Source organism: Giraffa tippelskirchi, chromosome 8 (assembly GCF_054371585.1).
Source record: "Giraffa tippelskirchi isolate mGirTip1 chromosome 8, T2T-mGirTip1v1.2.pri, whole genome shotgun sequence".
NCBI classification, from domain to species: Eukaryota; Metazoa; Chordata; class Mammalia; order Artiodactyla; family Giraffidae; genus Giraffa; species Giraffa tippelskirchi.
This window is the reverse complement of record NC_137282.1, coordinates 111,390,793-111,416,086: the sequence shown is the minus strand read 5'-3', so window position 1 is coordinate 111,416,086 and position 25,294 is coordinate 111,390,793. Positions and strand designations below refer to the sequence as shown.

The following is a 25,294-nucleotide window of genomic DNA, read 5'->3' as shown; positions in this document are numbered from 1 at the left end:
ATGAGGCGAGGGGGGATAACCTTGCGGGCTGTCCCTGGACTATAGTGTATCCAGCCCCAAATGGGGCTTGTCTCTGGGCACTGCCATCTATGAACCAGGATGGGACTGTGAGGTCAGTAAGGAGCTGATCGGTTATGTGTTCAAAGGGATTAAGTGTCATATCTAAGGTCTGAACACAGTCATGAGATAGGTGTTCTGCTTCTGGATCTGGTGTAGGGAGTAAGCTAGCAGGATTAAGAGGTTTACAAGGCATAAAAGAAAGGGATGGGTCAAGGAGGTGTGCATGGAGGATCTGTAGTCGAGCAGGGGGCAGAGAAAGGAAAGCCCAATGAGAGAGTAAATCTTTGAAGGAATGAGGTAAGCATACATTTAGAGGAGCATTTCGGGTTAGTTTTTGGGTTTCAGGTATTAAGAGGGTAGTTGCAGCTAAGGCCTGGAGACAAGGAGGCCATCCAAGCATGATGAGATTGAGTTGTTTGGATAAGTAAGCTCGAGGCCCCCATGTGTCCCCCCTTTTTTGGCACAGAATCCCTAACGCATGTCCTTGTCGAGAATGTAGAAAAAGGAAAAAAGGCTTGGCGTAATCAGGTAAGTAAAGAGAAGGGGCCTGTAGTAAATGTTTGATAAGAGTCTGTATTGGGGTGTGGGGAGAGGTGGGGGCCAATAAGGGTTCATCTAAGTTTCCTCCAGTAACTTGATAGAGAGGTTTTGCACGGAGGGCAAAATTTGGGACCCATATTCAGAAGAAGTTTAATAGACCTAATAGAAAAAGAAGTTCCCTTTTGGTTTGAGGCCTGGGGGTCTGTGTCAAGGCTTGAAGTCTCTGAGCTGGGATTATTTTGGATGTGGGAATGAGAAGTAATCCCATGTAATTGACAGTGGTGGAAGCAATTTGTGCTTTGGAGAGTGAGACTCTGTAGCCCCAGTTGCCTAGGGCATTTAATACTGTTGCAGCGTGGACTAGGCAGTTACGGCGAGAGGAACAATAAATCATCTGTGTGTTGGAGTAAGGTAGTAGAGCCTAGGTCTCAAGTTTGTAGGTCCCTTTGAAGAGCTTGGACTTCCCTGGTGGCTCAGAGGGTAAAGCGTCTTGCTTACAATGCAGGAGACCTGGGTTCGATCCCTGGGTCGGGAAGATCCTCTGGAGAAGGAAATGGCAACCCACTCCAGTACTCTTGCCTGGAAAATCCCATGGACGGAGGAGCCTGGTGGGCTACAGTCCACGGGGTCGCAGAGAGTCGGACACGACTGAGCGACTTCACTTTCACTTTGAAGAGCTTGACCGAAAAAAGGAGGGCTATCTTTAAACCCTTGTGGTGAAACGGTCCAAGTTAATTGTTGAGATTAATAATGTGTCTGGATCCGTCCAGGTGAAGGCAAATAGGGGCTGTGAGGAGTAGTGTAGAGGTATAGTAAAGAAAGCATCTTTGAGGTTCAGTACTGTGAAGTAGAGGGTGTCGGGGGGAATATGTGAGAGAAGGGTGTAGGGATTAGTGACCACAGGGTGTATGGGTATTATGGCCTCACTGACCTTGTGAAGATCTTAGACTAGATGCCAGGAGTGGGGTCCCTCTTTGACTGCCAGTATAGCAGTATCGTGAGGAGAACGACTTCCCTGGTGGCTCAGATGGTAAAGCATCTGCCTACAATGCAGGAGACCCAGGTTCGATCCCTGGGTTGGGAAGATCCTCTGGAGAAGGAAATGGCAACCCACTCCAGTACTTGTGCCTGGAGAATCCCATGGACGGAGGAGCCTGGTGGGTTAGAGTCCATGGGGTCATAAGGAGTTGGACACGACTGAGTGACTTCACCATGAGGAGAACAGATAGGCCACAAAAGGCTGGCTTCGAGCAGTCGGGAGATTATTGGTTTAAGTCCTTGTCGGGATTCTGTGGGCAGGGTGTATTGAGTTTGGGTAATTACTTGAGAGGGATTTTTAAGAAAGACCTGTACAGGGGAATGGTGTTGGGCTACCGATGGGGCTTCGGTGTCCCAGACCTGAGGATCTATCCAGGGAAGATCGGGGGCAGGTTTTGGGAGTGAGGGCTGGCCAAGGGTTCAGGTGCTGTTTGGATGCAAAGAATTGATAGGGGATCTAAGAATGGGAGGTTTATATAAGTTTGTAGCTTAGCCAGAAGATCACGTCCCATCAATGCCATTGGGCATTGAGGAACTACTATAAAAGAATGTGTTAGTGTTGCCTTACCAAAGGAACAAAGGAGAGGAGGGATTATCTTGGGATACAAAGGGATGCCTGAGACCCCTTCAGTGGCCACTTCTGAAGGTTGGAGAGGGCCCTTAAATGAGGTTAAAAGTGAAAAGGCCGCTCCAGTGTCTATTAGGAATGAGACTTTGTGTCCGGCCACCGTGCCAACCACCCGAAGCTCCAAATCCGTCTGTATGGGGCGGACTTGGGGTCTGGAGCTTGAGCTCCGTCACTGGAATAACTCAGGCTCAATTGGATCATCTCTCACCTCATCCGAGGAATCATGGTCTGCGGTGCCAGGGCCCTCCTGAGTCTGGTTCCTGGCCCATTGTTGTTGGGCCTGGGGTGGACCCCGAGATTTGGTGGGTAGTATCTAAGGACAACCCATTTTCCAGTGGCCCCCTTGTTTGCAGGTGGGGCAGGGTTTGGTGGGTGGCCAGGGATTTGGGCAGGGCTTAGCCCAGTGTCCCGTTTGGTTACATCTGAAGCAGGGGCCTGGAGGTTTAGGTCCCATACAGGTGGGCCGAAGTTGATAGGCCAAAGGGGTTGAATTTTTTTCTTGGATAGCTGCAGAGAATAAATCATATTTGGCCTTTCTTTTCTTTTCTTTTTCATTTTCCACTTCTCCCTATTGAAGACTTTAAAGGCTATTTCTAGGAGATCTCGCTGAGGGGTTTCGGGGCCCTTCTCTAACTGGCGTAGTTTTTGGTGAATATTGGGGTCTGACTCGCTTATGAACTGGACGTGTAGGTACAGAAGTCTGGCGGGGGTGGAAATATCTAGATTAGTGTATTTTTGGACTGCCTCAGTAAGCCGTGAAAGAAAAGGGCAGGATTTTCATCTTTTTCTTGAGTCACTTCCCTAATCCTATCGTAGTTAACATGAATGTGAGGGCTTTTTAGCATTCCTTTTAGTAAACAGGCGATCATATGATGTAGGTACCGGATGCCGGCATCGCCTGTTTTATATGACTACCGTGGCTCGGTTAAAGGGACTGCATCGTCAGCCACCAGATTGGTCCCGTCTTGGTTATGGAGCTGATCAGCATGAGTCCGGGCTGCCTGCCATAACCCGTTCCTTTTCATCAGGGGTTAAAAGTGGCATTTAGGATGTAATAAAGATCATTCCAGGTTAAATGATATACTTGTGTAAGGCAGAGGAATTCTTTTCTATATCTAGTAGGATTTTCTGAAAAGAATCCCAGTTTTTCTTCAGTCTGGCTCATATCAGAAATTGAGAAAGGCACAGGAACCCATGTAGGGCCCTCCGGTCCCGCTGTCTCTCCCAGAGGAAGCGTGTTTGCTCCGGGTCCTGGCCGATGGGGGGAGGGTGGAAATCTCTTCTGGGGTTTCAGAGTCGTCGCTTCCTGTTTTGGAGGAGGAAGGGCTAGAGGATGGGGTCTCGTCTTGGGAAGCTTTCTCTCCGGGACGGCAGGGAGGAGGCTCATCTGCTGGGTCAAAACCAGGGGCTGGGGGTTTAGAAGGCCTTTTAGGGGCTTTAGATTTGGATTCTTTTGTAGTGGAGGGGGAGAGAGAGCAGAGGAGGATTTGGTGGGTAGAACAGTCCTTGCAGAGAGAAGGACGGCTTCTAAGGTCCCAGAAGGCTTGAATATAGGGGACCTCTGACTGTTTGCCATTCCATTTGAGGAAGTTTGTGAGATCTGATAAAATATTGAAATCAAAAGTTCCGAACTCAGGCCAGCGGTTTTGGTTGTCCAGTTTGTATTGAGGCCAAATTTGAGTGCAAAGTGACTCGAGTTTATGAACCTTGAGATTGGTTAAGAGTAGAGGTTTGAGGTTTCATTTTATGCAGGCCAAGGGAGAGTCCTGTGGGATGGATTGCCTTGACCCCATAGCAAATGGCTAGCGACTGTCTGGTCGAAAGAAAAGGTATCACCTAATCTTTTGACCAGGCAAAGAGAGAGACTCTGAAGGAGGGAGGTGCGTCCTCCAAGTACCTCCCCAGAGGGCCTTTTGGCCAGAGGGTTCCCTAGGAACCCGGAAAGGACGATAGTCTATGGCGCCCTAGAGTACCATCCAAGCTTACCTGGGCTACTGTGTCAGGCGAGAATTCGTGGTGGATGGAGGGAGGTCGAATGGCAAAAGGCCTCTGTCCTGGAGTTGGTTGGTCTCGTGGAAAAGAAAGTGTAGAGAAAAGAAGAGAGATAGAGACCAAGATTCCTCAGGTCACGTGGAAAACCAATAAAGCCCTTACACAGGACTTGTACCGCTCATGAAGGCATAGGGCGTCCTCTCGAGGAGGTCTTGAAATCCCGGGTAGGAAAGTGAGCTCGGCAGGCTTCCACACTCCAGAGAGCTGGCCCTGTAGAATGAGAAGGAACCTCAACCTCCCAGGTTTTGGCACCAAAAAATGTAGGGTAGGGAGTTAGAGAGGCGAGGTTCAGAAAAAGGAGGAGACCGGCACTTTGCAGGAACAGGTCACCTTTAATGAGGCGAGAAGGGGCAGCAGTCAGATTAGTGAGCTGCTGCACTAACCCAAGGAAAGAGTAAGGATATATAGGCATATATGTGGCAATCTGTCTTACGGGGGCCTGTTTTCCAAGGTTGTTCGGAGTAGTTATCTCTTAAAGGACTGGGGTAAGGAATTCTGGAGATCAGCCGGAGGCTGGACCGGCTGGGAGCTAGGCAAATCAACCTTAATGTCCATTTTTTTCTTCCTGTGAGAGAGGTCTTTGTTTTGCATAGAATGGTGGGGAAGATCCAACTCCAGGCTATTTTGAGCCATGTAACTTTGCTTCAAGCACTGTCCTTAATTTGGCATTTATTTTCCTCATGCATTTATTTGACTTTATATACACATACACATACTCCAACAATGTCATGTTTTTTTTAATCCGTCTTTTTTGTGTGTGGCTCCGTTGGATTTTAGTTGCATCAGGTGGGCTCTTTAGCTGTGGCATGTGGGCTTAGATGCCCCAAGGCATGTAGGATCTTGGTTTTCCAACCAGGGATCAAACCGGAGTCCCCTGCATTGGAAGGTGTATTCTTAACCACTGGACCACCAGGGAAGTCTCAGTGTCACATTGTTTTACATGATTAAAGACTTCAGGGAACTCTCTGGTGGTCCCGGGTTAAGACTCTGTGCGGTCAGTGCCAAGGGCCTGAATGCAATCCTTGGGGGAAAAAAAAAACTTTATATGAATAATATGTACTGTATGAATTCTGCAGTTTGCTTTTTCTACTCATCTTTATGAGATTTATTCCTGTGGATTCATGTAGCTCAATTTATTCTTTTTTAATGCTGTTTCTATTGTGTTGATACAGTTTGTTGTCCTGTTTTAAAAGCTGTTAGTGGATTTGTGTTTGTATGAAGCCTGTAGTACTGCTCTTTTCTTCATGAAGTAAGATTTGATACTGGAGAGTGATTTGTGTGAAAACTTTTATAGTATATAATTTACCATTTATTTTAATCTAGCATCAGATGTTCACTGAAAAAATATTTTTGTTCTAAGTTTCTTCTCCCTTTTTAATATCAAAAATCCAGAAAACAAGAACCAAGTATACATGAGAATGGAATGAATCCTGTATCCCCTTGGATAATCTGAAAATGGATTTTCCTCTTAAAGTCTTAATTATTGCTTTACTAAATTTGGGGAGGGATGCAAACACATCTACTGTAGGCAGAGTGTCTTATTACTTCCCCCTTTTAAGGATTCTAATGATAAATAAATTGAATACTAAATGAACTACAGGTGCTTATGTATTATGTAAGACATCCTCTACTGTTTTAGTTATTTTAATTGAGACAAAGGACTTGGTGTGGCCTACTGGTTTTCTCCAGCTTTTCGCTTCCTGATAGGTGTGGGAACTACAACCAAAGAACCTGGGAACTATTGTCAAATATATGGGGGAAAAGTGAGCAAATGGTATCGTGGTGTCCACATAAACACTATAAAACATTATTTTGTGTGCTTTCTTATTTTAAAAATTGTTAAGTTTTTAAAAAAATAATAATTTCAGACTTATTTTGTATATATTCTTATTTACAGAGTTACTTTAGATTTTCACACTTCCCAATATAATTTAAAGAGCACAGAAGTTCCCCTCATTTGCCCTATTAGAGGTCTTGCCTGAAAACTGGGTTCAGCTCTTGATGAGTTTTGAGCCAAAAGACACAGCCAAGCCAAAGAGTAGGAGAACTTAGCACTCGCATTAAGTGAGGGGAACACCAGGCATCTTTCCCATAGTGGTGTCTCCGAAACAGTGTTTTGGTGATAAAATGCACATTACACAGTTAGCATTTTAACCGTTCATTCCAACTGATTTCTGGGATTTCTAGAAAAGTTCTAAAAATATGTTTTTCAGCTTGCAACCAGTACTTTGAAAAATATCCAGGAGACCATGAACTCCTTTGGGAAGTTGAAGGTGTTGGACACTGGTACCAGAGAATGCCAATCACCAGAGCATTACAAAGAGAAACACTTAAAATTACAGGTAAGACTGTTTTCAGTTTGGACACAAGTCTACTATAAAAGTATTGCCTAATGATGGTCTTATAGTCCGGAATAGTCCAATGTGTTGTAACATGATCTCTCTAGTAATAGACCTTCTTTTCTGAAGTTTGAATTTTTGTTATGTTGAAACATTTGTGTCATTATTAGTAAGAAGACCTAGAGTAGCCCAATAGAATATAGCTCAGTAGTCCAGGAGAAATTGGTGGGTAAGAAATGAACACAGACTACTCAGCACAGAATAGGCATCGGGGATCAAAGGTAGTACTCAGTCTTACGCTACTGCTGCTGCTGCTGCTAAGTCGCGTCAGTCATGTCCGACTCTGTGCCACCCCATAGGCGGCAGCTCACCAGGCTCCTCCGTCCCTGGGATTCTCCAGGCAAGAATACTGGAGTGGGTTGCCGTTTCCTTCTCCAGTGCATGAAAGTGAAAAGTGAAAGTGAAGTCGCTTAGTTGTGTCCAACTCTTTGCGACCCCCTGGGCTGCAGCCTACCAGGCTCCTCCGTCTACGGGGTTTCCCAGGCAAGAGTACTGGAGTGGGGTGCCATTGCCTTCTCCGACTCAGTCTTATGCATCTCTCCTTAAAGTTGCTAAATACAGATAAACTATTTACAACTCTTTAAGGTTTCATTGTAATATATTGGTGAAGGGATATCCCACCTCTGAATATTTAACACCCTTCTTTAGGACTTTTGTAATAATCCGTACAAAGAGTGGACAATTAAAACCAAATACTAACTGGATTACAATTTTAAAAATTCTTTTTCACACAGCAGTTTCTCAAAATGAAGCTAAAAGATCTACGTCCGGAGAATACGGTCTTGCCTCTGTTCCAGAATACGAAGCAAGAGCTGAAGACAGTCAGTCTAGTGAGATGCAGCTAACTGTAGGTACACTGTGTGTTTACCATAGGAAATACCAAGTGTGCTGTTTTTAAAAAAGAGGTTCAGCTAATATTTAACTTTGAAAGTGTTATTGTTCATTCAGCAAACTTACCTAACTTCTCCTGTGTTACTTGGCATTTTTTGTTCATTGGTTTCTAAGATTTAGTTTTCTTTGAAAAGTAATTTGGAATATACACAAAGTAGTGCAGAAGAAAATAAAAATCTATAATTCTCTTACCCTAGACCTAGCAACTAACATTTTTGTATACATACTTAATATATATTATGAAACATGTATGTGCATATGTTTCATTTCTGTTTTTATTCTTTTATGCTTCTAACTGGGCTTCCCTTGTGGCTCAGCTGATAAAGAATCTGCCTGCAATGCGGGAGACCTGGGTTTGATCCCTGGGTTGGGAAGATACCCTGGAGAAGGGAACAGCTACCCACTCCAGTATTCTGGCCCAGAGAATTCCATTGACTGCATAGTCCATGGGGTCGCAAAGAGTCGGACATGACTGAGCAACTTTCATTCACTTTCATACATGCTTCTAATCGCTTTTCTCCATTGATATAATATTGTAAGCATTTTCTGTGTCATTACTGTTTTAAAAAGATTTTTATTTATTTATTTATGGCTGTGCTTGTCTCTGTTGCTGGGTGGGCTCTTCTCTAGTTGCAGCGAATGGGAGCTACTCTTCGTTGCCGCGTGAGGGCTTCTTATTGCACTGGCTTCTCTTGTTTCAGAGCATAGGCTCTCGGGCACACAGGCTTCAGTAGGTGTAGCATGTGGGCTCAGTAGTTGTGGCTCCTGGGTTCTAGAGCACAGGGTCAGTAGTTGTGAAGCATGGGCTTAGTTGCTCTGTGGCATGTGGGATCTTCCTGGACCAGGGATCGAACCCATGTCTCCTGCATTGGCGGGCAGATTCTGCAGAGTCACCAGAGAACCCTGTCATTACTGTATTAAATCATTGTTGTTAGGTAGCACACTATTCTATGTAAATACCAGCATTTATTTTCTTAACGTATTATACTTCAGTTTTTTATAAATGGCCCAGCCATGAACACAATTATACGTGCATCTTTGTGCAAATGTAATTATTTCCTTGCACAGATAAATTTCTTGAAGTGAAATAGGTCAAAGGTTATGAAGTTATTTGGGGGAAGTTTGAGGCTATACGTGTTAAGTCTTCGTAGAATGTAACGCACTTGCAAATACTAGGTAACCTGGAAGTAGACGGGCAAGTCCCCTTCCTGAATTCCAGAGGACTTACCAGGTACTTTTCTGAAGCCTGCTTGATATTACTTAAAATACTGGTTCATTGATGGGATCCTAGAGGTTTATTTTTTGCAGCGTTTTGTTGTGGTAGCTTTTACATTATTATTACATTGGTTAGTCACTCACTCATGTCCGACTCTTGCAACCCCGTATCTGTAGCCTGCCAGGCTCCTCTGTCCATGGGATTCTCCAGGCAAGAATACTGGAGTGGGTTGCCATGCCCTTCTCTAAGGGATCTTCCTGACCCAAGGATCGAACCTGGGTCTTCCTACATTGCAGGTGGATTCTTTACCAGCTGAGCCACCAGGGAAGGTTTTAATATAGTCATATTTATTTTGTATGTGGGTATCTGAATATATTTTTAGTGAGTGTTGAATGTATCTGTGTAAATGCACATGCATTTCAACGACAAGTGCTTTGGGGAATTATTTGTGCCTCTTCTTCTGTCTTAATTAGCATGAGTGATGACTGTTTGAGTAAAAATTTTGAAAAGCGTTTTTAAGGATAATATAAATAATACGATAACTATATATATAAGGAGTTCAGTTTTTTTTCCTACCTTTGGAATTTCAGGCTTCAGAATAAGCCCTTCTATTATCTTGCATTCCAAATTCCTCAGATATGTTCAAATTCCTTTATTATTTATGTCACAAAATGAGGCTAAGTAGATAAATCTATTTGTTTCATACACGTAGTGAGAGCAATGATTTACTTTAATATTAAGCCAAATAATTTGTGTCATTTTAATGAGAACATTAAAATTTCACTGTATTGTAAAGGTTGGTAATATAAATTAGATTTTCTTTCATTTTAGAAATTCATATTCTTCATATTACTGTAATATTTTAATCAAGGAAAATATTTCTCATATTAACCTCTCTTTTTATTAGTAACCGCATGGGGAAGTGATTTTGTTTATTTTAACTACATAATATTTTAGCTTCATTGAGCTATAATCGACAAAAATTATACATATTTAAGGTGTACACCTTCATGTTAAGGATGATAAATGCCCAAATTGAAGCACTGGAAATACCAAAGAGGGAGCAGTTTTGAGAGATTCTTCAGCGTCCTAATGGACAGGCTTGTGGTTGGTTGAACGAAGGACAAGAAGTCGTTACTGCCCTACAGGTTTTTGATTGGAGTAGCATATTGAATTGTTATTGCCAATAACCAAGACAGATAATAATACTGACTAAATATGAGAGTTTAGTTTGGGACAGATTGGATAGGAAATTGGGTTGGAGTATTCACTGGAGAGAGATTTCATTGGAAATAGAGCTTTGGAAATCAGGAAAAAAGTTGGGGAAATTAAGTTGCATATTTGGATTCGTCAGCAAGGAGATGTTAAAGTAAAGGTGGTAGATACCCTGACACAGAAGGAGTGTTTGGACTGAGAAAGGAGCTGAGGACAGAACACTTGGAAACCCCAGTGTATATCAGTATCGCATATTAGGTGGTTTCACAAGTTCTTGGGCTCATAATAAACTGAAGCTATGATACAGCCTTTTTACTTCTTACGTGAGTCTTCTTAATTGATGGATAGTGAATACAGAAGATGCTATTTGAAAAAGTTTTTAAAAGATTTTCTTTGGAACTGAATGAAGTAGATCCATAGGAAGGAAAAGGAGTCTAAAACTTTTGGTTTTGATATGTATCTCTGTTTTAGATTGATTCTCTAAAAGATGCCTTTGCAAGTACTTCTGAAGGTAAGAAATTCAGCTGGTCTATTAGTGTTTGAGAGTGTTAGAATTAAGAGTGTGTGTGTGTGTGTGTGTCCCTTAGTATAAATAAAGACTTACCCACCTCTAATATCTAGATCGGGGTTCTGGTACCACTGATTCTGCTGTGTGAACAGATAAGCTATCATACCTCTTTTTTTTCATTCCCTTACCTGTAAAATAGGGACCATAATGTCTGCCTTGTTTATTTCCCAAGATTATTGGAAGAGAATCTAAGTGAAAATGCACAAATACTTTGCAAAGCTCAAGGTAACACAGATATGTGAGGAATGAATATTGACTTTAAGGTTATTTCATAATTAAAAATACGTCACTGACATGGTTTCCTAGCCTGATATGATAGGAAGTGTGTAATGGTGGTGATATAGTTAAACTAACTTAGTTCTTGCATTTCTGTGTATAATTAATGGGTAATTCTTTGAATACCCAATCAGTTAATTATGAGCTTGCTATTTTTTTCTCAGGTCACGATAAAACACCTGTTTCCACTCGTACTCGAAGCAGCCATCTAAAGCGGCCAAAGATTGGGAAGCGGTTTCAGGATTCCGAGTTCAGCAGTTCTCAAGGGGAAGATGAAAAGACTCCTCAGACTTCTCCCACAGCTTCAGTGAACAAGTAAAGCATTGTTTGTTTTACTGTCATTGTTTTGTGTTCTCTTATTTTCATATTATTAGTATCTAGTTTTTAAGGTGACATTTTTTTATATTACTTGTGTAGTAAATGACCTTGGTGTAGAAGTTTGTATTTGAGTTCTTCAACAAGATCTTTGATTACACTTAGTAAGTGTCACATTGACAGTATTATAGGGAGAAGTTGCTAGTAAGAGAGTAGAATAAACTGATATTGTAGTCTGTTGTGTGAAAATCCAGAGAATCTTCTAGCGATTATATCCTCTCAAATGAGTCATTTATCGTCAGCTTTGAATTTGACAGTAGCTGTGGTTTTTAGTAATCCTGAAGTTTAGTCAATTTAAGAAACCCTCAATTTTACTTTATAATGGGCTTATCTTACTAGGTTATAGAACATAACTGCTGCTGCTGAGTCGCATCAGTCGTGTCCGACTCTGTGCGACCCCATAGACGGCAGCCCACCAGGCTCCGCCGTCCCTGGGATTCTCCAGGCAAGAACACCGGAGTGGGTTGCCATTTCCTTCTCCAATGCATGAAAGTGAAAAGTGAAAGTGAAGTCGCTCAGTCGTGTCCGACTCTTAGCGACCCCGTCGACTGCAGCCTACCAGGCTCCTCTGTCCATGGGATTTTCCAGGCAAGAGTACTGGAGTGGGGTGCCATTGCCTTCTCCAGTAACATAACATAAATTAGTAATTGCCATAAATGATATCATCAACTCCTTCAGAAACTTAATAGTCTGCTGAATCAACAGAACCCTTGGATTAAAACCTTACTTTCTTATTTAAAGAAAGCAAGATTTTGAATATTATAGTTAAATTAAGCTTTTGCTCTGATAGTCCTACTAACTGTTCCTGAGTCAACCATTCATAGCTTTTCCATCTTGGCTGTAAAATTATTCTCAGGTAAAGTATTCTGTAGCTATGCTAATTTCATTCTGTATATAATTTTAAATTTGGATAATTATGTAAATGTTATATTTTAATGAAAAATCCACCATTTTAAAGAAAAATTTAAGTATTTAATTTGTGAAAAGAGTAATAAGAGTTTAGATAATTATGGTTTTTTCCACTGAGTAACATTTGATGTAATACCCTTTTTAGAAGGGAATGTAATAGCACGTTTTAAATTACACATCACAGAACTGTTGTGGAATTTTTTACCTTTTCATAAAATGGTAACAGTGAGACTAAATGCTTAAATGCTCAGACACTATGAAGAACAAAACTTCATCTTTGCCTTTGTCTAGTAGTTTCTAATACACATGTGTGTACCTATGACACAGGTTAAGAGAGCTGCAGGGTGGATTGTGATTTAATAATGGAAGTGAAAGTGCTGTGGATACAAAGGAGAGTGTGACTGACTCTAATGGAGGGGATGGAGAAATTTGACGTTTGGGCCAGGGCTTCAAAGATGAGTAGAAACTCAACAAGCATATTTGGGAAAGAAGACTTTTCTAGTTTGAAGGTTCACAAACTATGGTCTGTAGGACAATCTGGCCCACCACCTCTTGTAAATAAAATGTTACTGTAGCACATCCATGTTTATTAGTTTACATGTTTACTGTGGTTGCTTTTGCTTTACAGTGGTGGAGTGAGTGAGTGTTCAGAGACCATGTGTCCCATAAAACCTAAAAGAAAAGTTTGCCAAACGTTGGTCTACACCAGGGCTGTTCAGAGAACTTTCCATCACGGTGGACATGTTCTATGTCTTCCCTGCCCAGCACGGCAGCCTCTACTCAGTGCAATTGAGGAGCTGAGTTTTTTATTTCACTTAGTTTTAATTACCGTATTATAAATAATTACAAGTGTCCTGTGGCTACTGTATTGTACCATGCAGTTCTAGACTGCAGGAGTAATGTGAGCAAAGGCACAAAACTGGGATGGGTGTTGGTAAGGAAAACTGCTACATAGGTAAATGGTAACATCACAGTCAGTTCCGTCATTCAGTCGTGTCCAACTCTTTGTGACCCCATGGACGGCAGCACATCAGGCTTCCCTGTCCATCACCAACTCCCGGAGCTTGCTCAAACTCATGTCCATTGAGTCGGTGATGCCATCCAACCATTTCATCCTCTGTCATCCCCTTCTCCTCCTGCCTTCAATATTCCCAGCATCAAGGTCTTTTCCAGTGAGTTAGTTCTTCGCATCAGGTGGCCAAAGTATTCGAGTTTTAGCTTCAGCATGTAGTGAAAGGTAAAAATACAGAGGTCTGGTCATGTTAGACTTTGAGAGGATGTATGCTTTATTTTCCAATCCATAGAGGACCATCAGAATTTTCTGAGCTGGACTGTCACTGGTACAGATAGAAAGAAAGAAACATAGCTCTTCAAACCTTACCTAAAGAATGTATGTACCGCTAGTTTGAACATGAGTTGGGAAGAAGTTTACAGTGTCCAGAGAGAATAGGGCTTGAAGAAGGAACATGAGAATAGGAATAGAAAATTGTGGATTTGTTTGAAAGGCATTTCAGAAGTAGAACTAAGCCATATCATTTATTGCCCCAAATGGTATTTTTGAGAATGAAAGGGGCATTATTCATATAGGCGTACTCCAGAGATGTAGGTTCAACTCCAGGGTACCACAATAAAGCAACTATCACAATAAGGCAAGTCACACAAATTTTTGAGTTTTCCAGTGCACATAAAAGTTATGTTTACACTGTACTATAGTATATGTGTTTAAAGAATAAGTGTATAATTTAAAAATACTTTATTGGTAAAAAAAAAAAATGGTAACCATTGTCTGAGTCTTTAATGAGTCATAATCTTTTTGCTGGTGTATAGTCTTGCCTCAGTGTTGGTGGCTGCTAACTGACCAGGGAGGTGGTTGCTGAAGGTCGGGGTGACTTTGGCCATTTCTTTAGTTAGACAACCATGAACTTTGCCATGTAGATTGGCTGACTTCTTCCTTTCACTAATGATTTCTCTGTAACATGCAGTGCTGCTTGATAGCATTTTACCCACAGTAGAAATTCTTTCAAAATTGAAGTCAGTCCTCTCAAACCCTGATGCAACTTCCTCAACTAAGTTTATGTCATAGTCTAAATCCTTTGTTATTTCACCGATGTTCATAGCATCTGCAGGAGTGGATTCCATTTCGAGATGGAATCACTTTCTTTGCTCATCCACAGTAAGCAGCTCCTCATCCATTAAAGTTTTACCTTGAGGTTGCAGCAATTCAATCACATTTTCAGGCTCCACTTCTCATTCTAGTTCTCTTGCTGTTTCTACCACATCTGCAATGACTTCCACCACTGAAGTCTTGAACCTCTCGCAGTCATCCATGATAGTTGGAGTCAGCTTCTTCCAAACTCCTTGTAATGTTGATATTTTGACCTCTTCCCATGAATTATAAGTGTTTATGGTGGCATCTAGAATCCTTCCCAGAGGGTTTTCAATTGACTTTGCCCAGATTAATAAGAGGAATCTGTATCTTTGACAGCTGTAGCCTTATGAACTGTAATTCTTAAGTAATAAGGCTTTAGAATTGAAATGGTTCCTTGATCCATGGACTGCAGAGTGGATGTTGTGTTAGCAGACATGAAAACAACATGAACTTCATTATGCATCTCCATCAGAGCTCTTGGGTGACCAGTTACATTGTCAATGAGCAGTCATATGTTGAAAGGAAATTTTTTTTCCCCTGAGTTATAGATCTTAACAGTGGACTTAAGATATTCAGTAAACCATGTTGTCAGCAGGTGTGCTGTCACCCCAGCTTTGTTGCTCCCTTTACAGAGGACAGGCAGAGGAGATAATTCTTCAGGGCCCTAGGATTTTCAGAATGATAAAGGAGCATTGGTGTCAACTGCAAGTCACTGACTGCACTAGTGCCTCACAGGAGTCAGCTTGTCCTTTGAAACTTTAAAGCCAGACATTGACTACTCTTTTCTTGCTACGAAAGTCTTAGATGACATCTTCGTTTTGTCTACATTGAAAAGTCTGTTGTTGATTGTAGCCACTTTCATTTGTTATCTTAGCTCTAGATCTTCTAGCTAACTTGGTAGAGCTTCTGTATCAGCACTGATTGCTTTACCTGGCACTGTCATGGAGACAACGTCTTTCCTTAAATCTCATGAACCAGCAGCCTCTCTGCTAGCTTCATGCTTTTTTCCTGCAGCATCCTCATCTCTCTCAGCCTTCGTGGAAATGAATCGATTTAGGGCCTTATCCTGGATTAGGCGTTGGCTTAAGGGAATGTTGAGGTTGGTTTGATCTTCTGTCCAGACCACTACAAGTTTTTCTCTAGATCAGCAATAAGGTTGTTTTCTTATCATTGGTGTGTTCACTTAGAGTAACACTGTTGATATATTCTTTTTTTTTTTTCAAGAACTTGTGCTTTGCATTCACAGCTTGGCTGTTTGGCACAAAAGACCTACCTTTCTGCCTCTCTCAGCTTTCAATGTGCCTTTATAAATTTTATCTTCTAAATTTATAGCAAACTTTCGATTTAAAGTAAGAAATATGTGATTCTTCCTTTCATTTGAACACTTAGAGCCATTTCAGGGTTATTAACTGGCCTAATTTCAATATTGTTGTGTCTCAAGGAATAGAGGGAGAGAGGGAGAGAGATGGGTAATGGCCAATCAATTGTAATAGTCAGGACACATGCAACATTTATCAATTAAGTTTGCCATCTTAAGAGTGGATATATGTATATGTAGAACTGACTCACTTTTCTGTACAGCAGAAACTAACACAACATTGTCAGTCAGCTGTACTCCAATAAAATCATTAATTTAAGTATGCCATTTTGTATGAGTGTAACCTATGGCAGTCAGGAAAAACAAGACCAGGAGCAGGCTGTGGCTCAGGTCATGAACTGCTTACTGCCAAATTCAGACTTAAATTGAAGAAAGTAGGGAAAACCACTAGACCATTCAGGTATGACCTAGATCAAATCCCTTATGAGTATACAGTGGAAGTGACAAATAGATTTAAGGGACTAGACCTGATAGACAGAGTGCCTGATGAACTATGGATAGAGGTTCGTGACATTGTACAGGAGACAGGGATCAAGAAAATCCCCATGGAAAAGAAATGCAAAAAAGCAAAATGGCTGTCTGAGGAGGCCTTACAGATAGCTGGGAAGAGAAGAGAAGCGAAAAGCAAAGGAGAAAAGAAAAGATATTCCTATCTGAATGCAGAGTTCCAAAGAATAGCAAGGAGAGATAAGAAAGCCTTCCTCAGCGATCAGTGCAAACAAATAGAGGAAAACAACAGATTGGGAAAGACTAGAGACCTCTTCAAGAAAATTAGAGATAGCAAAGGAACATTTCATGCAAAGATAGGCTCGATAAAGGACAGAAATGGTATGGACCTAACAGAAGCAGAAGATATTAAGAAGAGATGGCAAGAATACACAGAAGAACTGTACAAAAAAGATCTTCACGACCCAGATAATCACGATGATGTGATCACTCACCTAGAGCCAGACATCCTAGAATGTGAAGTCAAGTGGGCCTTAGAAAGCAAGCTGTGGTACATATACACAATGGAATATTACTCAGCCATTAAAAAAAATACATTTGAATCGGTTCTACTGAGATGGATGAAACTGGAGCCCATTATACAGAGTGAAGTAAGCCAGAAAGAAAAACAACAATACAGTATACTAATGCATATATATGGAATTTGAAAGATGGTAACGATAACCCTATATGCGAGACAGAATAAGAGACACAGATGCATGGAACAATTTTATGGACTCTGAGGGAGAAGGTGAGGGTGGGACGTTCTGGGAGAATAGCATTGAAACGTGTATATTATCATATGTGAAACAGAACACCATTCCATGTTCGATGCATGAGACAAGGGCTCAGGGCCGGGGCAATGGGATGATCCAGAAGGATGGGATGGGGAGGGAGGTGGGTGGGGGGTCCAGGAGGGGGAACACATGTAAACCCATGGCTGATTCATGTCAATGTATGGCAAAAACTATTGCAATGTTGTGAAGTGATTGGCCCCCAACTAAAATAAATAAATTTATAAAAAAAAAAAAAAAAGCATCACTACGAACAAAGCTAGTGGAGGTGATGGAATTCCAGTTGAGCTATTTCAAATCCTCAAAGGTGATGCTGTGAAAGTGCTGCACTCGATATGCCAGCAAATTTGGAAACCTCAGCAGTGGCCACAGGACTGGAAAAGGTCAGTTTTCATTCCAATCCCAAAGAAAGGCAATGCCAAAGAATGCTCAAACTACCGCACAATTGCACTCATCTCACATGCTAGTAAAGTAATGCTCAAAATTCTCCAAGCCAGGCTTCAGCAATACGTGAACCGTGAACTTCCAGATGTTCAAGCTGGTTTTAGAAAAGGCAGAGGAACCAGAGATCAAATTGCCAATATCCGCTGGGTCATCAAAAAAGCAAGAGAGTTCCAGAAAAACATCTATTTCTGCTTTATTGACTATGCCAAAGCCTTTGACTGTGTGGATCACAATAAACTGTGGAAAATTCTGAAAGAGATGGGAGTACCAGACCATCTGACCTGTCTCTTGAGAAACCTGTATGCAGGTCAGGAAGCAACAGTTAGAACTGGACACGGAACAACAGACTGGTTCCAAATAGGAAAAGGAGTACGTCAAAGCTGTATATTGTCACCCTGCTTATTTAACTTCTATGCAGAGTACATCATGAGAAACGCTGGGCTGGAAGAAACACAAGCTGGAATCAAGATTGCCGGGAGAAACATCAATAACCTCAGATATGCAGATGACACCACCCTTATGGCAGAAAGTGAAGAAGAACTAAAGAGCCTGTTGATGAAGGTGAAGGAAGAGAGTGAAAAAGTTGGCTTAAAGCTCAACGTTCAGAAAACTAAGATTATGGCATCTGGTCCCATCACTCCATGGGAAATACATGGGGAAACAGTGGAAACAGTGTCAGACTTGACTTTTTTGGGCTCCAGAATCACTGCTGATGGTGACTGCAGCCATGAAATTAAAAGACGCTTACTCCTTGGAAGGAAGGTTATGGCCAACCTAGATAGCATGTTTAAAAGCAGAGACATTACTTTGCCAACAAAAGTCCGTCTAGTCAAGGCTATGGTTTTTCCAGTGGTCATGTATGGATGTGAGAGTTGGACGGTGAAGAAAGCTGAGGGCCGCAGAATTGATGCTTTTGAACTGTGGTGTTGGAGAAGACTCTTGAGAGTTTCTTGGACTGCAAGGAGATCCAATCAATCCATCCTAAAAGAGATCAATCCTGGGTGTTCATTGGAAGGTCTGATGTTGAAGCTGAAGCTCCAATACTTTGGCCACCTCATGCGAAGGGTTGACTCATTGGAAAAGACCCTAATGCTGGGTAGGATTGGGGGCGGGAGGAGAAGGGGACGACAGAGGATGAGATGGTTGGATGGCATCACCGACTCGATGAACATGGGTTTGGGTAGACTCCGGGAGTTGGTGATGGACAGAGAGGCCTGGCGTGCTGCAATTCATGGGGTCGCAGAGAGTCGGACACGACTGAGCAACTGAACTGAACTGAACTGAACCTATGGCACCTGAAAACAATTAAAATTGTAACATCAGCCATCACTAATTACAGATCACTATAACAAATACAATAACAAAAAAAGTTGAAATATTGTGGGAATTACCAAAATGTGACACAGACATGAAGTGAGCAAACACTGTTGGAAAAATGGCTTCAGTCGACTTGATTAGCACGAGATTGCCACGAACCTTCAATTAGTAAAAACACAGTATCTTTGAAATGCAATAAAGGAAAGTGCAAAAAAAATGAGGGATGCTTAAAATTGTGCCGGTGCTAGGACAAAAGTTGTGAACCAGACTGTCTCACATAAACTGAGATGTATGTTTATTCTGGGAGAATAAGATCCAATCAATACAGATAAAATCTGGTTTACATAATTGAAAAGATGGTGATTGAATTGGAAACCAAAGTATGAAAGAGAACAAACTTGTCAGAAGATAAAGAAGTTGGTTTTGGACCTGTAAAATTTGAAGTTGTTGTCCGAACAACTTAGTTGATTCTTTGAAGTGTTACTTTATTCATGGATTCCTAAAATTTTATATTCATCTTTAATAAAATAAGTAAAAATGTTTTTCTTTGGTTTCCTAGATTGGAGTCTACTGCACGCACATCAGAGAGCTCAGAAGAATTCTTGGAGGAAGAACTCGAGCAGAGTGTGATTGAATTTGAGGATGAAAGTAGTGATAAAGATGTTCAACCAGCACCAGAAACCCAGCCAGGCCTGGAAAAGCAAGAAGGTGAAAAGGTGAGTGATTCACTTTTTTTAAATTAATTTGTATTGGAATATAGTGGCTTTACAATGTTGTGTTATTTTGCTGTACAGCAAAGTGAATCAGCTATATGTATACATACATCCCCTCCTTTTTGGATTTCTGAGATTCATTTATTTAATAAAATGAATGAGCTAAATTTTAACTTAGTCGTATATTGTTGGAAAAGCATAAAGACTCTTAGTAGAAATTATAATGTTAAAAAGCACATATGTCTAAAGCAAAGTCAGGTAGTGGAGGATAAAGTTTTAAGTATTTTATATTTCAAACTGAATTCATAAAGTTTGACATATTACAGAGATAAAATAGAAGATGTTTAGATAGTAATGTCCTCTCAGTGTGTTTAAAATTCAAATCAATTTGTGGAATTAAACATAAACTTTTAAGAAGTGAGGCAAATGATGTGACTGTTCGAAGCCTACCTTACAAAACCAATTAGAATGCCTTGAGGTCCAACAAGCCCTAAATTCACCCAATTTTGGATGTAAGGATAGAATTAGTTGTCCAGAAAAAATAATGTAGTTTTACTTACAGTTGATGTACAAATTCCTAAAAAATAACTAAATTCTTTTTTTGTTTAATTACTAGAAAACAAGAAAGAAAATAGCTTTTTGACTGAGTAAAAAAATCTCTTTATCTAGCTTGATTTCTGCAGCTCCTCAATTATTTTTCTCTTTCTTTTTTCATCTTCTCTATTTCCTGTCCTTCTCTTCTTTTTCTTTAATATCTTTAGTCTTTTACATAGTCCTTATTTCTTCTTTCAGACGTGCTTAAGTTTCTTTAAAAATATTTTACCTGTTTGTCAAGTCCAACCAGGAGCTAAGAAAGTGAAACTGCATTCCTGATTTAAATTTGAGAAATACAAGTTTTAAAAACAAAATTTATCTGCTTCTAGATGATTATGGGAATGTATATTTGTGTGGTTTTTTTTCTTTATTAAAAACTTAAGCTTATACTGTCCATACTTCATGTAGCCTGTCTCTTCTGTCCAGCAATGCCTGTGAGTGCCTGCTGTTGTAGGTCAGCAGTGACAGCATCCCGCAGTCCCGGTGGCTTTCCTCACGCAGGCTGTCTGCTCTCTCCGTCTAGATTTTCTGATCCCCTGGCTTTATAACACTACTGTGTTTGGTTTCTAGGTTTACCTCTTTCTGGAGTTTTGGTTTGGTTTTATGTATTTGCCTTTTGATTGTTCTGTTTCCTGTTTTTTTTTTTTTTTCTTTTTTCCCGTTTTTGTGGACATTCTAGAAGACTCAGTTCTTGACCTTCTGCCCTTTTGTTCTTTTTTTTTTTTTGGAAAATGCATCTAGTCTGATGACAGAATGATTGTCTCTCTGGGGGTGACCAGTAACTCTAGGCTTTGAATATTGATCCAGACTATGATCTCATAATATTACCTGCCTTCTGAGTATTTCTGTTTAGACAGATGTCTTTTATTATCTTAAATTTAATATTTCTGTTCTTGCCTATCGCTTCTCTACTGAGCTTCTTTTCCTATTTCCTATTTTTCATTCTATTCCCAAACCTAGAACTTGAAGGACATTAGTTTTTCTCTTTTGTTTCTCTCTTGTAGTTACCAAAATTCAATTTTTTTACAAAAACTTTTGCTGTATCTTTCTTATTTTCATCTTTTTAACATTTCTTCTACCCTAGTTGGTCCTTTTGTGAGTTTTATTATAATTAGCTTCTGTGTGCAGTTTATTCTTTATATTCTGGCCAGATTAATTTTTCTTTTTCTTTTTTTAAATCTTTGTGGTTTTTTAAATTAATTAATTGGCTGTACCAGGTCTTAGTTGAGGCATGTGGGATCTGATTCCCTGACCCCCAGATGAAACCTGGGCTCCTACGTTGGGAGCACTGAGTCTTAGCCACTGGACCACCAGGGAATTCCCCAGATAAGTTTTTCTAAGTCTCTGATTTAAATATCCCTTAGGAAAATATTCATTATATGATTTCAGGGATTCTATATAATCCAGCCAAGTCTGTTTTTAAAAATTCAAGTGTATCAGTATTCTAATTTTTAAATATAAAATGACCTCTAGTTATTAGAATGTCTCTAGTATTAATTAGAAATATTAGACATTAATGGAAGCCTTGTAAATTGATTAAACATCAGAGGAAGAGTTTCAGAAATTGGAGACCTTGTGTTATCAAATCACTTTTGCATATTTTAATGTGATTTAAGGGGCAGGATTTTTCAGAGACAACCCTTTATTGACTGTATAGCAAGCTCACTGAGGTTGGGGACTCTCTTCTCCCAGCGAGAAGCTTTACCCAAACTCAACCTGCCACAAATCTGGTAGTGCTTCCTTCCCAGGCACACTGAACTGTGACTTCCCTCAGACCCCAAAGATTCCAACTAGCGAACAGCTGATGTTCTGTAAAGCACCAGCACCAAATTTAGATTTTCTCTGGTTACTTTTTACCGAAAAGATTCTTCTTGTGCCTGCCCTGTAAGGAGGAAGAGAAAGAAGGAGGTAGGATCTCTTCACTGCATCATTCTCCATGAACACAGAGGGAAATTGGGGTGCTTAGGGGTTCTGTTCCCTTCCTGACTCGGCTGTTCCTTAACCTGTGCGCAGTAATGTGGTAGAATGTATCTTGAGTCCTAGTGCATGATAGGGAGGTACTAAGAATGGACCCACGTTGCATGACAAGTAAGTTGATCTGTAATTTTTTCCTTTTTTTTTTTTTTTGCTCTCAATTGTGTAGGAATCTGCATTAGAGCCTGTGAATGGTGAGATAATAGATGATGCTCTCAAGACTTCACTTGCAACGGAAGAGGAGGACTCCACTAGTGAAGTTTTAGATGAAGAATTAAAATTGCAGTCTTTTAATTCCAGTGAAGACTCTGCGAATCTTGCTCCACTGGTGGTAGACTCTTCACAACCCCTTGAGGATGTTGCACAGGATAATAAGGTAATAGAAAAATAACCTAACTTTTTATAGTTACAGTGTCCAGCCTTGGTGACTCAGCTGGGGCAGTGTAGGATATATATTTTCCTCTACTTTAACGTGTACAGTCCTTTAGGAAAAATAAATTATACTACATTGCATATTTTGAGCAGATGTGATCAGTAATATAAATTCAAGTCTTTGTAACTTCATTGATATCTGACTTATGGTAACAAAATGAGTTTTACTGTGTAGATTTAGGAAATGCTTAGAAAAATGGATAAAGCATTATTTACCTAAATATTTGGGAGAAGGAAATGGCAACCCACTCCAGTATTCTTGCCTGGAGAATTCCATGAACAGAGGAGCCTGGTGGGCTACAGTCCATGGGGTCATGAAGAGTCCGACACGACTGAGTGACTAACACACCTAAATATTATTCACCAGGTGGTGCTAGTGGTAAAGAACCCACCTGCTAGTGCAGGAGACAGAAGAGACCTGGGTGAGTCTTTCCTGATCCCTGGGTCTGAAAGTTGCCCTGGAGAAGGGAATGGCAACCCACTCCAGGATTCTTGCCTGGAGAGTCCCATGGACAGGGGAGCCTGGTGGGCCTACAGTACATAGGATCACAAAGAGTCGGACTCAACTGAAGCGACTTAGCAGGCATGCACGCAAATATTTGAATTACCTATTGCTAGTCTGTGACCAGTACAGTCATTTAATTTGTTTTATTTAGAGAGATTGATTAGTGGGGAAAAGTTGATGTAATATTTTAAAGAAATATTTTTATTGAAATATAGTTGATGTACAGCATTAGTTTCATGTGTACTACATAGTGATTTGAGTTTGCATATGTTATAAAATGATCACCACTGTAAGTCTATTAATTATCTGTCCCCATACAAAATTATTACAATATTATTGACATATTCTTTATGCTGTATATTACATCACTGTGGTTTAGCTTATAACTGGAAGTTTGTACCTCTTAATCCTCTTTACCTGTTTCAGTCCCCTCACTCCCTCCCCTCTGGCAGCCACCCATTTGCTGTCTTAATCTGAGTGTGTTTTCATTTTGTTTTGTTTTTTAGATTCCACATATAAATGAGATCATATGGGTCTTGTCTTTGTCTGACTTATTTCACTTGGCATAATACCATGTAGATCCATCCATGTTGTTGCAAATGACAAGATTTCATCCCTTTTTTACGACTGAGTAATACTCCATTGTGTGTGTGTGTGTGCGCGCGCACGCGCCACATCTGAAAGGACATTTAATTTCTAGTATTGAATATCCAATTTATGTCTAAAAAACTCTTACATGGCATTATTTTATTGATGTCTCACATAATTACCTGAGTAGAATTTTCATTGCCTTCCTGCTTGCTAAGTTAGTTCAGTCATGTCTGACTCTTTGAGACCCTATGGACTGTAGCCCATTGGGCTCCTCTGATCATGGGATTCTCCAGGCAAGCATATTGGAGTGGGTTGCCAGGCCCTCTTCCAGGAGATCTTCCTGACCCAGGGATCGAACCCATGTCTCTTACATCTTCTGCACAGGCTGGTGAGTTCTTGACGGCTAGCACCACCTGGGAAACCCCACCTTTCAACTAATAGTCAAACCCAGTGGGGTAGCACAGTGTCAGGTCCCAGGATTCTTGGTTCTGGCTCCAGTAACACCAAGAAACTAAACACTTGAGTGGATTCATGGTTTTGAAGAATCTCGATGGAAAGTTTAAGAGCCCTAAATACTTTTTGAGGTAAAATCATTAGTTTTATTGTATCTTTAAAGCAAGCACTTAATGAATCCAAATTATCATGTAAGACAGTTTTTAAGAAATTGAGCTATATTCAGAGAATATGTGCACATGATTGACAAAAGTAGTGAGTCCTGAATTCTTTAAAATGTGGTTCAGGGTCATTGCATATTAGTGCGTGGGAATAATTTATGTAAGAACTTTATTACAAAAGTTGTTCACTGGATTTTTTGTTTTTAGACTTCACATGCAACTGACTCGGAAATGTTGCTAGATGAAGGTCCATCTGATGAGAAGGGGCGCGCTGAAGAGAAGCTGCCTCTAGTTTCAAGAAAGAAAGCACATTTTGGGAGTTCAGACAGTGTGGCTACTATCCCAAATGAAGAACGGGCCGACAACGCTTTTCCAAACTCGGTGATTGCTGAATTTTCTGAGGAATCGATCCCTGAAAATGTGTCACCCAACACCACTGCCTCATTGGAAGACCAGGGTGAGGAGGGGGTCGCCGAGCCCCAGGAATCATCTGCAGCTCTGCCTCAGAGCTCTCTGATAGAGGTTGAACTTGAAGATGTGCCGTTTTCACAGAATGCAGGACAGAAGAACCTGTCAGAGGAGCAGTCTGAAGCATCTTCTGAGCAGCTGGATCAGTTGACACAATCAACAGAGAAGACTGTGGACAGCAGCTCCGAGGAGATAGAAGTGGAAGTGCCTGTGGTTGACAGGCGGAATTTAAGAAGAAAGGCCAAAGGGCACAAAGGACCTGCCAAGAAGAAAGCCAAGCTGACCTGAATGAGGAAGAAATGCAGATGACAAAACCTCTTCTTTGTAATAAAATTGTTGTTTTTAAAATATGGCGATTAATAAATAGCATGGGGCACAGGACAAAAATTCCAAATTTTCAAGTTGAACTTATTTATGATGCTGCTTTTCCCTCCCCGGTAGATCCTAGGATTCACTGTTCTTTTTAATTTTTCAGGCTATTTTTGTGTAAATACAATTTTTTTTATTTTTATTAACCATGTTTTGATTTTGGGAAACCAGATCATACTATATTTTCTTTAGCAGTTGGAGATATCTGACCATTATTATTTCAGAAAATAGAAATTTAAAAACTATGAAAGTAGTAGGGCTTCCATCAATTGTAAGGATCACAGACATCTTTTATACTA

The 25,294-nt window shown here is 40.6% G+C and overlaps 1 protein-coding gene and 1 non-coding gene across 16 annotated transcripts in view; both read left to right on the top strand.

Moving 5' to 3' along the window:
- FAM169A (family with sequence similarity 169 member A) overlaps window positions 1-25,013 on the top strand; it is a 119,255-nt gene extending 94,242 nt beyond the window's left edge. For 11 of the 15 annotated variants that reach the window (XM_081520634.1, XM_081520646.1, XM_081520645.1 and 8 more), the window contains 7 exons: window positions 6,532-6,660; window positions 7,452-7,564; window positions 10,511-10,550; window positions 11,048-11,198; window positions 19,295-19,451; window positions 22,186-22,392; window positions 24,366-25,013. In XM_081520634.1, the coding sequence (XP_081376760.1) occupies window positions 6,532-6,660; window positions 7,452-7,564; window positions 10,511-10,550; window positions 11,048-11,198; window positions 19,295-19,451; window positions 22,186-22,392; window positions 24,366-24,914 (1,346 nt within the window). In that variant the 3' untranslated portion in view covers window positions 24,915-25,013. The remainder of the gene's footprint in view (window positions 1-6,531; window positions 6,661-7,451; window positions 7,565-10,510; window positions 10,551-11,047; window positions 11,199-19,294; window positions 19,452-22,185; window positions 22,393-24,365) is intronic. The other 4 variants (XM_081520639.1, XM_081520637.1, XM_081520636.1 and 1 more) reach the window with 1 other exon arrangement.
- On the top strand, window positions 1,613-1,684 carry TRNAC-ACA (transfer RNA cysteine (anticodon ACA)). The gene has a single exon. It is a non-coding gene; the product is annotated as a tRNA-Cys (tRNA).
- Window positions 25,014-25,294: the final 281 nt, after the last annotated feature.